The sequence below is a fragment of the Heptranchias perlo genome, chromosome 38 (assembly GCF_035084215.1).
Source record: "Heptranchias perlo isolate sHepPer1 chromosome 38, sHepPer1.hap1, whole genome shotgun sequence".
In the NCBI taxonomy this organism is placed as follows: domain Eukaryota; kingdom Metazoa; phylum Chordata; class Chondrichthyes; order Hexanchiformes; family Hexanchidae; genus Heptranchias; species Heptranchias perlo.
In genome coordinates this window covers 13213919-13229827 of record NC_090362.1, presented here as the reverse complement: position 1 = coordinate 13229827, position 15909 = coordinate 13213919, and the positions used below count along the sequence as shown (strand labels likewise).

The 15909-nt window shown below is 47.6% G+C and overlaps 1 protein-coding gene across 2 annotated transcripts in view; it reads right to left on the bottom strand.

Moving 5' to 3' along the window:
* The window catches only part of fes (FES proto-oncogene, tyrosine kinase), a 45385-nt gene that overhangs the window by 14965 nt on the left and 14511 nt on the right, over positions 1–15909 (bottom strand). For both annotated transcript variants that reach the window (XM_067973461.1, XM_067973460.1), the window contains exons 4-11: positions 13614–13710; positions 11961–12144; positions 8536–8673; positions 7784–7903; positions 7344–7466; positions 6668–6854; positions 5613–5690; positions 2305–2514 (exon numbers count right to left, since the gene is read on the bottom strand). In XM_067973461.1, coding sequence (XP_067829562.1) covers positions 2305–2514; positions 5613–5690; positions 6668–6854; positions 7344–7466; positions 7784–7903; positions 8536–8673; positions 11961–12144; positions 13614–13710 — 1137 coding nt within the window. The remainder of the gene's footprint in view (positions 1–2304; positions 2515–5612; positions 5691–6667; positions 6855–7343; positions 7467–7783; positions 7904–8535; positions 8674–11960; positions 12145–13613; positions 13711–15909) is intronic.

Below are 15909 nucleotides of genomic sequence, written 5' to 3'. Positions count from 1 at the left end.
CCTAAATTCTCATCCAAATCATTAATATAAATAACAAATAACAGCGGACCCAGCACCGATCCCTGAGGCACACCGCTGGTCACAGGCCTCCAGTTTGAAAAACAACCCTCTACAACCACCCTCTGTCTTCTGTCGTCAATCCAATTTTGTATCCAATTGGCAACCTCACCTTGGATCCCGTGAGATTTAACCTTATGTAACAACCTACCATGCGGCACCTTGTCAAAGGCTTTGCTGAAGTCCATGTAGACCACGTCTACTGCACAGCCCTCATCTATCTTCTTGGTTACCCCTTCAAAAAACTCAATCAAATTCGTGAGACATGATTTTCCTCTCACAAAACCATGCTGACTGTTCCTAATTAGTCCCTGCCTCTCCAAATGCCTGTAGATCCTGTCCCTCAGAATACCCGCTAACAACTTACCCACTACAGATGTCAGGCTCACCGGTCTGTAGTTCCCAGGCTTTTCCCTGCCGCCCTTCTTAAACAAAGGCACAACATTTGCTACCCTCCAATCTTCAGGCACCTCACCTGTAGCGGTGGATGATTCAAATATCTCTGCTAGGGGACCCGCAATTTCCTCCCTAACCTCCCATAATGTCCTGGGATACATTTCATCAGGTCCCGGAGATTTATCTACCTTGATGCGCGTTAAGACTTCCAGCACCTCCCTCTCTGTAATATGTACACTCCTCAAGACATCACTATTTATTTCCCCAAGTTCCCTAACATCCATGCCTTTCTCAACCGTAAATACCGATGTGAAATATTCATTCAGGATCTCACCCATCTCTTGTGGTTCCGCACATAGATGACCTTGTTGATCCTTAAGAGGCCCTACTCTCTCCCTAGTTACTCTTTTGCCCTTTATGTATTTGTAGAAGCTCTTTGGATTCTCCTTTGCCTTATCTGCCAAAGCAATCTCATGTCCCCTTTTTGCCCTCCTGATTTCTCTCTTAACTCTACACTCTTCAAGGGATCCACTTGATCCCAGCTGCCTATGCATGTCATATGCCTCCTTCTTCTTTTTGACTAGGGCCTCAATTTCCCGAGTCATCCAAGGTTCCCTACTTCTACCAGCCTTGCCCTTCACTTTATAAGGAATGTGCTTACCCTGAACCCTGGTTAACACACTTTTGAAAGCCTCCCACTTACCATCCTTTATTTTAATCGCTCCGCCATTGGTGGCCGTGCCTTCAGCTGCCTAGACTCTAAGCTCTGGAATTCCCTCCCTAAACCTCTCTGCCTCTCCACCTCTCTCTCCTCCTTTAAGACGCTTCTGAAAATCTATCTCTTTAACCAAGCTTTTGGTCACCTGCCCTAATATTTCCTGATGTGGTTCGGTGTCAAATTTTGTTTGATGACACTCTTGTATAGCACCTTGGGACATTTTACTACGTTAAAGGCGCTGCATAAATGCAAATTGTTGTTGATGTTGAACAGGAGAGACACAGAGTACTCACTCCACTTACTGACAATGTAACTGTGGAAATAGCTCTTCCCCTTTGGTCACTCCTTTCTCCCTCCACTCCTGAAGGCACAGATTCAGTTCCACAGTTGTCGGTGCCCGACCCAAAACACCTTTTGTTGTTTCTCCAACCTTCTCTTCTGAGGGTGCTGACTCTCGCTGGGTCACAGTTCCACAGGCATCAAATGCCCAGGTGGCCATTCTTCATGTTTGAGCCTACACAGTGTGCTCAACAGGCTATTCGACCTTAGAGACATCACAGCCAAGCCTGACACTGACCTCACCAGATAGTTATCCACATTCCAGTGGAAAGGGAAAGGGTCACTGGAGAGCGATCAGGAGCAGGAACCCCCACTGATTGTTTTCCACTCTAACTCAGGGGCACTGAGGCCAATTGTAACAACAACAATTTGCATTTATATAGCGCGTTTAACGTAGTAAAACGTCCCAAGACGCTTCACTGGAGCGTAATCAAACAAAATTTGACACCGAGTCAAAAAAAAAAGATATTACGACAAGTGACTGAAAGCTTGGTCAAAGAGGTAGGATTTAAAGAATGACTTAAGGAAGGAGAGAGAGGCGGAGAGGTTTAGGGAGGGAATTCCAGAGCTTAGGGCCTAGGCAGCTGAAGCACTGCCGCCAATGGTGGGGTGAAGGAAATCAGGGATGCATAAGAGGCCAGAATTGGTGGATTAACTCCCCTACCAGAGAGATAAACATCTCACCACAAAGCAGAATCAAGCAAGCCTGACTAAACATCAGCTGCTGGAAATAAATATCCTGGGGTGGTCTCTAGAACACCGCCCTTGCTGTCCCACACTGCTCTCGTACTTACGTCTGCGTGTTGAATGATAAAATGGCGGCACTGTCCCGCAGACATCACGGAAAGAACATATTCTCCCTTGTTCTGGCTCTCACGCACCAGGAAGTCCCCTTCGTTAACCAGGAGCTGCTGAGTTTCCATTCGGGGTATGGCACCATGGTACCAGGCCTGCTGGCACAGAGGCTTCTGAACGGCTGGTACTATCGTCAAGAGGGGAGGAAGCTGGAATGAGGAGAATACATCCTGTCAGATTCACTTAATCGATGAATCAAAACGAAAACAATCTGTGGAGGGTTCTGGGGAGAAACGGCCTCAACTCAACTTGCACGCTTCAAGTTTCTTGCAAACTTACTTCTCGAAAAGATGTCTTCAGAATAATGGAAGGTAGAGGTGAGGTGGAAGTAGGCATCCCATGCAGGATTACAGTTTACAAGAACAAAATTCACAAGCCTCGAGCAAAGTTAGCGATTAGAAAAAACTCCCTCCATCCCCACAGGCTAGTCAACTTGTGGAATAGACTCCCAGAGAAGGGAGCCATCTTTGAGCCAGGTTGTGGGTTCAAGTGCCACTCCAGGACTCGAGCACATAATCTAGGCTGGCTCTTCAGTGCAGTACTGAGGGAGTGCTGCATTGTCAGAGGCGTCGTCTTTCGGATGAGACGTTAAACTGAGGCCCCTTCTGGAGGGTCAGGTGGATGCTAAAATTAGGTGGCACTGTTTGAACAAGAGCATGAAGGTCTCCGGGTGTCCTGGCCAACACTTTTCCTCAATCATCATTGCCAAATCAGATTAACTGGTCATCCATGTCAATGCTGTTTGTGGGATCTTGCTGTGTGCAGATTGGCTGCTGCATTTGGCTACAAAACAACATTGACTACAATTCAAAAATAACTTGTCGGTTATGAAGTGCTTTGGGTTGTCCTGAGGATGAGCAAGGTGCTAAATTGATGGGAGTTCTTCCTTCTTTCTGGCAGATTCAGGGTGAATTAACACTGGACCAATGTTAACAGCACTGCTTAAACTTTGGTTTTCAGGGGAGATAAGGAAAGGAACTTAGAGTTGTGGTGAGGCGAGGGGCCAGTCCATGGTCCAGCGATCAGACACGAAGCCTGGATCATCCGAGTGGCCTTTTCTCACTCCAGAATTTCTTACGCTCAATTTGCAGTCAAAACAAGTCTCAACTGAACATGGTTACTGTTTGAGCCTGTATATTATTCCGTATTATATCGTGAGCCTGTATATCACTCTGTATTATATCGTGAGCCTGTATATCACTCTGTATTATATCGTGAGCCCGTATATCACTCTGTATTATATCGTGAGCCTGTATATCACTCTGTATTATATCGTGAGCCCGTATATCACTCTATTATATCGTGAGCCCGTATATCACTCTGTATTATATCGTGAGCCCGTATATCACTCTGTATTATATCGTGAGCCTGTATATCACTCTGTATTATATCGTGAGCCCGTATATCACTCTGTATTATATCGTGAGCCCGCATATCACTCTGTATTATATCGTGAGCCCGTATATCACTCTGTATTATATCGTGAGCCCGTATATCACTCTGTATTATATCGTGAGCCCGTATATCACTCTGTATTATATCGTGAGCCCGTATATCATTCTGTATTATATCGTGAGCCCGTATATCACTCTGTATTATATCGTGAGCCCGTATATCACTCTGTATTATATCGTGAGCCTGTATATCACTCTGTATTATATCGTGAGCCCGCATATCACTCTGTATTATATCGTGAGCCCGCATATCACTCTGTATTATATCGTGAGCCCGTATATCACTCTATTATATCGTGAGCCCGCATATCACTCTGTATTATATCGTGAGCCCGTATATCACTCTGTATTATATCGTGAGCCCGTATATCACTCTGTATTATATCGTGAGCCCGTATATCACTCTGTATTATATCGTGTCATGTCATCTCAGATTTTAAAAAAAAGACTAACATTACCTCAGATCACCTGAACCCTCACAGAATCACAGTGAACATCTTTTAATGTTGAACCCAACAGTTTCCATCGTGCCATTCCCATTAAAACGTTCTTACATTTCATGTTTTTTTTCATCCCCTCCAATTTCCTCCTCTCTTCGAAACCCTGTTAGGGTACAGTTCCACAGACACCTGTCGCCCTCCTGTACCTCCTCCAGGTGCCCACTCTTCACCTGTGAGCCTGGACACAGAGCACCATCTGGCTATTCAAACATGGGGAGCATCAGGGAGGCTCCTGTTCTCAGCCACAGTCCACACGCATGCACTTTCCAGCAGGAGTTACTGGACAGTAAATCAGGAGCAGGATCTGAAGCTCCTTTAGGGGAGCAGGGCGCTATATAGGCCAAAAAGGCCCCGGGGTCAGTTCCTGGCGTGTGCTGAGGTAGGGGCTATCAGCCAGGGACGATTCACCACAATGATACTGGGGCAAAAAGGGTTAAATTATGAGGACAGGTTACATAAATTAGGTTTGTATTCCCTTGAATTTAGAAGATTAATTGAGGTGTTTAAGATGATTGAAGGAGTTGATTGGGTAGATAGAGAGAAACTATTTCCTCTGGTGGGGGGAGTCCAAATCAAGGGGGCATAACCTTAAAATTAGAGCCAGGCCATTCAGGGGTGATGTCAGGAAGCACTTATTCACACAAAGGGGAGTGGAAATCTGGAACTCTCTCCCCCAAAAAGCTGTTGAGGCTGGGGGGTCAATTGAAAATTTAAAAACTGAGATTGATAGATTTTTTTTGTTAGGTAAGGGTATTAAGGGTTATGGAACCAAGGCGGGTAGATGGAGTTAAGATACAGATCAGCCATGATCTAATTGAATGGCGGAATAGGCTCGAGAGGCTGAATGGCCTCCTCCTGTTCCTATGAAGCAGGTGGAGGGGGGGGGGTCTTACAACTGGCCCCAGCATTCCTGAGCTGGAGGGGGGAGGTACAAATTCAGCCAGGGCTCTCCTGGTGCGCTATGAGATGCACGGGTGGCCTGGTTACAACGAATGTTTTTGGTCCGATTCTACCTTGGCTAAGCATGTTTGAGTAAGAGAGAATTTCCAAATGCAACAGACTGTCTGATGGGTTATTTTGGGAAGCTAAGCAACTCGATTCTGTTAACGATTGCCCCATTTCTGATTATCGGAACATAGGCCCCTCAAGCCTGTTCCGCCATTCAATTAGATCATGGCTGATCTGTATCTTAACTCCATCAATCCGCCATGATTCAGTAACCCTTAATACCATTGCCTCACAAAAATCTATCAAAAATCTCATGCTCAGAATTCAGAAGCAGGTGTCACTTACACTGAATTTGGGTTTGAAAAGTCCGGAGATGTGGTTCTTGAGCGTTTCCAGGGTCAGGGATTTGACTCCATCCTTCTCCTTTTAACAAAAGACAAACAGTTTAGAACAAGATAAAAGCTGAAAATGGTGGAAGTGCACAGCAGGTTCTGCCAGTATCTGTAAAGAGGATCGGCCGGTTAAAAGGTTCAGGGTCATTGGACTGGTCGGGGGATCGGAAATTTGGCCAGTGCCACACGCAGTCTTCCGACTAGACGGTCGGAAAATCACAGGCGGTGGGGAGTCGGAACTCCGATAGTGAGACGCCCCAGTCCAGCGTAAAATGACCTCTTTGGTGTGTAGCCCCTTCACCAGTCCCAATGATGGGTCTACATAGAATTACATAGAAATTACAACACAGAAACAGATCATTCGGCTCAACTGGTCTATGGCGGTGTTTATGCTCCACACGAGCCTCCTCCCGCCCGACTTCATCTCACCCTATCAGCATATCCTTCTATTCCTTTCTCCCTCATGTGCTTATCTTGCTTCCTTTTAAGTGCATCTATGCTATTCGCCTCAAATACTCCTTGTGGTAGCGAGTTCCATATTCTCATCACTCTCTGGGTAAAAAAGTTTTCCCTGAATCGCTTATATTTATAGCTCCCTAGTTTTGATCTCCTTCCACACGTGAAAACATCTTCTCTCTGTCTACCCTATCGAACCCTTTCGTAATCTTAAAGAGCTCCATCAGATCACCCCTCAGCCTTCTCTTTTCTAGAGAAAAGAGCCCCAGCCTGTTCAATCTTTCCTGATAGTTATAACCTCTCAGTTCTGGTATCATCCACAAGCAGAAATGTTTTCTCTGCGACACTCGAGACTTTTCTCTTTTCAGATTTCCAGCATTTGCAGTTTTTTTTCATTCTTTTTTTTATCTGAACAAACTTAAGAAAGAACAAACTTGCACTTCAAAGGTAACTGATCGGCTGTGAAGTGTTTTGAGACGTCCCGAGGACACAATAAGTTGCTGGACAGAATGCAAGCTCATTCTTTCCACGTTGACGACTGTCGAGACTCACAACTGAGGAGATGGAATATCCGTCCTCCTCTAATTGGACGGCGGGTGGAGGCTCCTTGTCTCCCAGCTCCTTCAGCTGTTGTACCAGCGGCAGCCGCTGAGCCTCCAGCCTCCCCTTATTGCACAGAAGGGCCTGGACCTGCTGTCGACTCTCTTCCAAGGCACATTTCTTGCTGAAGATGTAGACACTGCAAGGGAACAGACGGAAAGCATTTAGTGAGAAAGAGACGCAGCCAGCACAGGAGGCACAGCAAGAGGTGGGATGGAGATGGGCGGAACAGCGAGTGGTACACTGACTTCATGCCTCTCAGGCCAGTGTTTTGAAAGCAGGACGGGCTGATGCGGGGAGAGACTCTGGCAGTTGGCTAGATACTGGTCCCATGTGAAGTGAAGTTTGGCCAGTCTCAGCATAGTTGTTTATGAGCACAGATCCACAGCACAAAACTGGCAATCTCAATCAGTGACACGTCCAATGGGGATCTTGGGGGGGTGGAGGACAGGTAAATCCCAGCTCAGAGGAAGGAAAATTGGAGGGAGAGTCGTATTTGGATATTCTCCGGGGCTTCCAGGCAACTGCTACAGGGGGGATTGGGAGTGCCTGGGAGCAGGCCGTGCGTCTGAGACAGGGCCGTGCATCTGAGATACGGCCGTGCATCTGAGAGTGGGCATTTCCTCACCGTGATCTGCAGCCACTCGACTGTTCCTCTGCTGTTATTTCTGTAGATATCTGTCTGATGGTTGCCTGTCGATTGTCAATAGTCTCTGTCAGAGATTTCAACTCTTCCTCGATGGATGTTAGACTAGGGGAAGAAAGAAACATGAATCTGTACAATATCTACCCAGAAATATATTGAAAACAAGCCAGACGTCACACTCCAGACGTCACACTCCAGACGTCACACTCCAGACGTCATATTTTATTAGAAATGCACAAGTGTGCACACACATACAAATGCATACCCAAATTCACACGTATGCATGTACACACATATGCTCATAGGCACACACAAATGTGCACACACTTATTCACATGCATGCACTGCACACACCCACACTTACAAGTGCACAAACACTCACACTAACAAACGCACAGTAGTGCAAGAGACGTGCAGCTTACCTGTGTTGCATTGACTCGATGGTCAGTTCATTGAGCTGTAACTTTCCCGCTTGCAGGTTGTCCAAGTCCTCCAGGAGGCTAATGTCAAAGGTCACGAGTGGAGGGGTCTCAGCCACTGACCTGTGTATTCGGGCAAAGAATATAGAGATTCACAGTGGGGCAGAGCAACACCCCAACAACAGGCATCGTTTGGGAGTTTCACGTGGAACACTCTTTCAGAGCTCCCCCGACGTGCAGTGCTGAGCTGTACAGGCCAGAGAGGTGCTGGGGTCAAACCCCCGATCTTTACTGAGTCAGCCTGGGGTTAGCAGGGAGTTAGCAGTGGCCCTGGATTGGGGAGTGGGGGTGTGAATCAGCCAGGGCTCCCGCTCATGATAGCAATCCAGTAAACCCCACACGTGGAGGGCGGGCTGAGCTGTGATGAGGTCCATGGTGGAATAGCCTGCGGACACTTGCTGCCTGGGCTCACACGTGAAGCATGGCCACTGAACGAAGTACTGGAGGGACAGCTGGCAACAGTGGAACTGCACACAGCAAGGAGTCAGCATCTTCAGGAGAGGAGGGAGAAAACTATTTCTTGATAAGCACTTTTTTTCGGAGCACGTACAGTGTTGTAAATATTGGAAACAATGCTGCACCCCTCTAAAATCTGCACCCCTCTCAAACAAGTACTGCACGCCTCTCAAATCACCGGAGCAAAGTGTGGGACAGAGATCAGAGTACTAATAGCTGTGAGTACCGGAAGCCCAGACCTGTTTTGTTCAATGAAGCTCTCGTATTCTTTGCGAGGGTCGATGCCCTCGATGGCGTCGCTGATTTCCCGGTGAACGGTCAGCACTTCCTCCTGCACCAGGCTGGTAAGCTCCTGATATTCCTGCAAAATCTCTTTACTGTGGAAAACAAGAAACAGATCGGAAGACAGGTGTGTAAGTGCGCCGCTCCCCATTCAAAGATATTCCGCGAGGGTTCAAACCCCAACCCCCCACACTCCGACCGGTGATCCCTTTATGTTGGAGTCCTTGACGAAATTGGGGGAGTAGAAATTCGTGTTGAGTGTATCGCATCAGCCTCCCGATACACTCCCGCCCATTGACTTCAATAGATCTGATTATCAAGCGAGCGTATAACAGGTGAATTTCTACCCCACGTGTTTCCGAGTGGGATATTTTGCCAGTGGACTGTATCAGACTCTTTATGATCAGCAATCAACATATTTTTTTCCTCTTCCTCCCATCCTCTCCCAGGTGCTGATGCTCACTGGGTGCTAGCTAACTTCCAACACCTCAATCAAGTGGCCAGTCTTTGTGTATGAGCTGTTGGCAGGGTATTCCGCCTGAGGGGAGGGGTGGAACGGATGAGACCGATGCTGTCCTCACCCAACACACATACGCCCACTCCCACACATACATACACACACCCAACACACATACTCTCACACCCAACATACAATCACACCCAACACACACACCCAACACACACATGCATGCACATACCCAGCTCAGGCCCCCACCCACAGGGAACGTCTATCAGGAAATCACACGCACACACATGTGGACGGAGAACCAGCTGTGTATGCACAATTTCCTGAAACATGCTCCCAGTTGGTGAGGCTCCATGCTGGGAATTGGAAAACTTGCCCTCTGCTGCTGTCTTAACTTTAGCTCAACTGAGTATTTCAGTGACTTATATAAAAGTATTAGTCTGTCTCTTATCTATCAGGAGTTAATCTTTCTCCTCCTGCAGTGCTGATGATTATTTTAATGATCGATTGGAGCTGGACCATTTAGGAATGAAATCACACAGGGTGAGATCAGCTAACCCAGCACAGGCCGGGAATAGGGCCCGAGCTCTTTCCGCTCTGTTTGCCACAGGACCACACCGAGTGAGATCAGCACAGTATCATTTCTACATTTTTTTTCACATTATTTTATAAAATATGAGATTGTGTTTAGCCTTTCCCCCAGTGTTTGGTTGATAGAGGAGACACCGACTGATAGTTCAGCTCAGACCTGCAGCTTTGTACTGCAAAAGGATATTGTTAGAAGTGACCATCAGTAACAACTTCAAAAATGGCAGCAACAGTTCTGTACTGTAAAATGAAACACAGCAGATTGAAGGATTGAGAAACAACCACAACAATTGTACGTCACAGCTAGTGTTGAAATTGAACCAAACGAACAGTGAAAACACTAGGGAGATGGTCAAACTTAAAACCAGACAAACAGGAAAAAACACGCAGCAGAGGTGAGCTTCTCAGAAACAGATTCTATACGGGTCAGTGCTTCTCGGAACATTCATCTCCAGTTCCTCCAACGTTCCAAGCCCTCCGTCCTACACATCCGTCCTCCTCCCTGCACCGGCAATAAGATTCACCACATCGTCCCCTACTCTAATTCATTCTTTTCCAGGGCTGTAGAGGGAGCTTTACTCTGTATCTAACCCATGCTGTACCTGACGGGGGATTGTTTGATGGGACTTGGATGTCTGAAATGGAAAGTGCTCCCTGCCCCAATTTTTCTCACCCGAACCACAAATACTCTCCCACTTGAGCTGTAAGGAGTTGGATTCTTTAGTTTGGGATTATACAAGAACATAAGAAATAGGAGCAGAAGTAGGGCACATGGCCCCTTGAGCCTGCTCCACCATTCAATCAGATCATGGCTGATCTTCGACCTCAACTCCACTTTCCAGCCCGATCCCCACATCGTCCCCTACTCTAATTCATTCTTTTCCAGGGCTGTATCTAACCTATGCTGTGCCTGCCCTGGGAGTGTTTGATGGGACAGTGTAGAGGGAACTTTACTCTGTATCTAACCCGTGCTGTGCCTGCCCTGGGAGTGTTTGAAAGGACAGTGTAGAGGGAGCTTTACTCTGTATCTAACCCGTGCTGTGCCTGCCCTGGGAGTGTTTGATAGGACAGTGTAGAGGGAGCTTTACTCTGTATCTAACCCGTGCTGTGCCTGCCCTGGGAGTGTTTGATGGGACAGTGTAGAGGGAGCTTTACTCTGTATCTAACCCATGCTGTGCCTGTCCTGGGAGTGTTTGATAGGACAGTGTAGAGGGAGCTTTACACTGTATCTAACCCATGCTGTACCTGCCCTGGGAGTGTTTGATGGGACAGTGTAGAGGGAGCTTTACTCTGTATCTAACCCATGCTGTGCCTGCCCTGGGAGTGTTTGATGGGACAGTGTAGAGGGAGCTTTACTCTGTATCTAACCCATGCTGTACCTGACGGGGGATTGTTTGATGGGACTTGGATGTCTGAAATGGAAAGTGCTCTCTGCCCCAATTTTTCTCACCCGAACCACAAATACTCTCCCACTGGAGTTGGATTCTTTAGTTTGGGATTACACAAGAACATAAGAAATAGGAGCAGAAGTAGGGCACATGGCCCCTCGAGCCTGCTCCACCATTCAATCAGATCATGGCTGATCTTCGACCTCAACTCCACTTTCCAGCCCGATCCCCATATCCCCTGATTCCCCTAGAGTCCAAAAATCTATCTATCTCAGCCTTGAATATATTCAATGGTTCAGTATCCACAGCCCTCTGGGGTAGAGAATTCCAAAGATTCATAACCCTCAGTGAAGAAATTCCTCCTCATCTCAGTCTTGAATGGCTAACCCCTTATCCTGCGACTATGCACCCTGGTTCTCGATTCTCCAGCCAAGGGAAACAACCTCTCAGCATCTACCCTGTCAAGCCCCCTCATAATCTTATATGTTTCAACGCGATCACCTCTCATTCTTCTAAACTCCAGAGAGTATAGGCCCATTCTACTCATAGGACAACCATTTGATCCCAGAAATTAATCTAGTGAACCTTCGCTGCACCGCCTCTAAGGCAAGTTTATCCTTACTTAGATAAGGAGACCAAAACTGTACGCAGTACTCCAGGTGAGATCTCACCAAAGCCTTGTATAATTGTAGTAAGACTTCCTTACTTTTGTACTCCAACCCCCTTGCAATAAAGGCCAACATACCATTTGATTTCCTAATTGCTTGCTGTACCTGCATGCTAACTTTTTTGTGTTTCTTGTATGAGGACACCCAAGTCTCCCTGAACACCAACATTAAATAGTTTCTCACCATTTAAAAAATATTCTAAAGCTGAGCCCTCCCCCTCCCAATGAACTCGAACGGGTGATCTGTATGCAGGAATGGGGCTATGTACTTACAGGATATAAACCATCTCCTCGTGCAGCTCCTGCAGAGTGTTGAGCAGACCCGGCAGTCCCTGGTGATAATGGTGATGGTGATGGAGTTCTGCAGATCTGATAGCCAGTACGTACTGATTATGGAGCAGGTGCATCTTCATGGTGGTTTTGATGTATTTGTCCCTCAATCTATCCCGTTCCTTATCTGGATTTGGAAAGAGATGCACGCAGTCGGAGAGATTATTAAAATTAAATTGTTGTACTCATTGAGGCGAGGGATATTAGCGCGGAGGAGACTTGCACACTCAGGCTGGGGGTTTCCTGCTTCCGATTGGATGATAGCACACAGACTGGTGAGTGCAAGTGCAAAATCCCCTCCCCCCCTCAATATTAGCAACGCCTCTAACTACACCAATGTGACAATTTACCATTCCCCACACCAGCCAGTCTGTGGCCTATCTGCGTGAGATCATCAACTTGGTGTCAAATTTGGGGCAATTTTAAATGGGGTTGAGACTGCCCGAACTCATTGTACAAAGGACCCTTGTGACCATCAGATGGAGGAGATCTTCATCTTGAACCCAGGTGTCTCATTCTGTACCAGTGTGCCATTTCTCTTAAATATTTTTCGCGAAGCTCCCTTGAGAGGTAACAACAACTTGCATTTACATTGCAGCTTTACCGTAGTGAAACGTCCCAAGACACTTCACAGGAGCATTATCAGACAAAATTTGACACCGAGCCACGTAAGGAGATATTAGGACAGGTGACCACAAGCTTGGTCAGAGATAGGTTTAAGGAGCAGTGTCCCAAGGTGTGAATGATTTACCTGTGAGAGTTCCCAGTGCAGTGCCCCAAGGTGTGAATGATTTACCTGTGTGAGTTCCCAGTGCAGTGCCCCAAGGTGTGAATGATTTACCTGTGAGAGTTCCCAGTGCAGTGCCCCAAGGTGTGAATGATTTACCTGTGTGAGTTCCCAGTGCAGTGCCCCAAGGTGTGAATGATTTACCTGTGTGAGTTCCCAGTGCAGTGTCCCAAGGTGTGAATGATTTACCTGTGTGAGTTCCCAGTCCAGTGCCCCAAGGTGTGAATGATTTACCTGTGTGAGTTCCCAGTGCAGTATCCAAAGGTGTGAATGATTTACCTGTGTGAGTTCCCAGTGCGGTGCCCCAAGGTGTGAATGATTTACCTGTGTGAGTTCCCAGTCCAGTGCCCCAAGGTGTGAACGATTTACCTGTGTGAGTTCCCAGTGCAGTGCCCCAAGGTGTGAATGATTTACCTGTGTGAGTTCCCAGTGCGGTGCCCCAAGGTGTGAATGATTTACCTGTGTGAGTTCCCAGTGCAGTGCCCCAAGGTGTGAATGATTTACCTGTGTGAGTTCCCAGTGCAGTGCCCCAAGGTGTGAATGATTTACCTGTGTGAGTTCCCAGTGCAGTGCCCCAAGGTGTGAATGATTTACCTGTGTGAGTTCCCAGTGCGGTGCCCCAAAGTGTGAATGATTTACCTGTGTGAGTTCCCAGTGCAGTGCCCCAAGGTGTGAATGATTTACCTGTGTGAGTTCCCAGTGCAGTGTCCCAAGGTGTGAATGATTTACCTGTGTGAGTTCCCAGTGCAGTGTCCCAAGGTGTTTACCTGTTTGGCTTACTGTACTCTTTCCTCTGTCTCTGCACTCACCTTTGCTGGCCTCCTGAAACTTTCGCTTTGCCAAGCTCGTTTCCTTGGCTTGTTGCCGATACTGCGACTTAATTTTCTCAATTTCGTTCTGCGTATTCTGTAAATCACAGCAGCACAGTTTAAACGCAAGAATACAGTACAGGAAGCCAAGTGCTGGCTTGAGCATTCTCAAACTCAGCCGTTCTAGAGAAACTAAAGCAATATTTTTGTTTAGAGGCCCAGGTGAAAGTCTAAGCCCCCCATCGAAAACACCACTAAAATTGAAAAGGTTAGAAACAAGGCGAGCAGCATTGAAGCAGTGGTTACAGCTGGAGATTTAAAAGGATGTGGATTGTAGGGAGGAATGGAGAAGTGAGGGAGGTGAGGAGATCCCATGAAAGAAAAAGTTAGAGCTGGAAAGAAACAAAGACTTGCATCAGGGCGTCCCAAAGCGCTTTACAGCCAATGAAGTATTTTTTGAAGTGTAGTCACTGTTGTAATGTAGGAAACACGGCAGCCAATTTGCACACAGGAAGGTCCCACAAACGACCAGATAATCTGTTTTTTAGTGATGTTGGTTGATGGATAAATATTGGCCAGGACATCAGGGAGAACTCCCCTGCTCTTCTTCAAAATAGCGCCATGGGATCTTTTACGTCCACCTGAGAGGGCAGATATCTCATCCAAAAGATGGCACTCCAGCAGTACTGCACTGAAGTGCCTTGTGGGACTTGAACCCACCACCCACATCGTACGGTCAGAAATGGGGGCGTTTGCTGATGATTGCAGTGTTCAGTTCCATTCACAAGGCCTCAGATAATGAAGCAGTCCGAGCCCGCATGCAGCAAGGCCTGGACAACATCCAGGCTTGTGCTGATAAGTGGCCAGTAACATTCGTGCCAGACAAGTGCCAGGCAATGACCATCTCCAACAAGAGAGGGTCTAACCACCTCCCCTTGACATTCAACAGCATTACCATCGCCGAATCCCCCACCATCAACATCCTGGGGGTCACCATTGACCAGAAACTTAATTGGACCAGCCATATAAATACTGTGCCTACAAGAGCAGGTCAGAGGCTGGGTATTCTGCGGCGAGTGACTCACCTCCTGACTCCCCAAAGCCTTTCCACCATCTACAAGGCACAAGTCAGGAGTGTGATGGAATACTCTCCACTTGCCTGGATCAGTGCAGCTCCAACAACATTCAAGAAGCTCGACACCATCCAGGACAAAGCAGCCCACTTGATTGGCACCCCATCCACCACCCTAAACATTCACTCCCTTCACCACCGCGCACCATGGCTGCAGTGTGTACCATCCACAGGATGTACTGCAGCAACTCGCCAAGGCTTCTTCGACAGCACCTCCCAAACATGCAACCTCTACCACCTAGAAGGACAAGAGCAGCAGGCACATGGGAACAACACCACCTGCACGTTCCCCTCCAAGTCACACATCATCTCGACTTGGAAATATATCGCCGTTCCTTCATCGTCGCTGGGGCAAAATCCTGGAACTCCCTTCCTAACAGCACTGTGGGAGAACCTTCACCACACGGACTGCAGCGGTTCAAGAAGGCGGCTCACCACCACCTTCTCAAGGGCAATTATGGATGGGCAATAAATGCTGGCCTCGCCAGCGACACCCACATGGCCAACAGGATCCCATGAACGAATAAAAAAAAACCTTCTGACTCAGAGGCGAGAGTGCTACCATCGGTACCACGGCTGACACCTACAGGAGACAGGGTAATGTGCCTTGATCGCAACACGATGAGGATACGGGGAGAAAGGAATGGATATAAATGAGGTTGCATTGATTAGCTCAAAACGGAGCTGGCGATGACCCTGTTTAGGAATGGGATTGGAGGGGTAGGGTGTGAAAGGAGATTAAATGGGTAAAGTCCATGATAGGGGAGAGTGTACACGGGCTGTGGGAGGAGATTAAACGGGTGAGAAAACGGATCCAGCCTGAGCAATCCACGCGGTTGTCCCTGAAGGTGCTGTTGGCCATGGGGGTTCCTTTCCAGGAGCTGATGGCACTGATCGAGCCGCCAAAGCCCAGCGAGACTGCAGAGCTCGCTACGCAAGAACAAAACAGAAGGGGGAGATCGGTGGGGGGGGGGGGGGGTAACAACGACTCTCCCGAGGGGGCAATGGAAAAACGGTAGAGTAAATGTACCTTTGGCCAACTGGAAGAAGTGACAGCTTTTGTTGGGGGGGCGGGGGGTGGGGGTAAGAGTGAGGCAAAAGAAAACATTTGGGGAAAGGTGAAGAAATACTTGAAAGGGAAAAATTTGCAGGGCTATGGGGAAA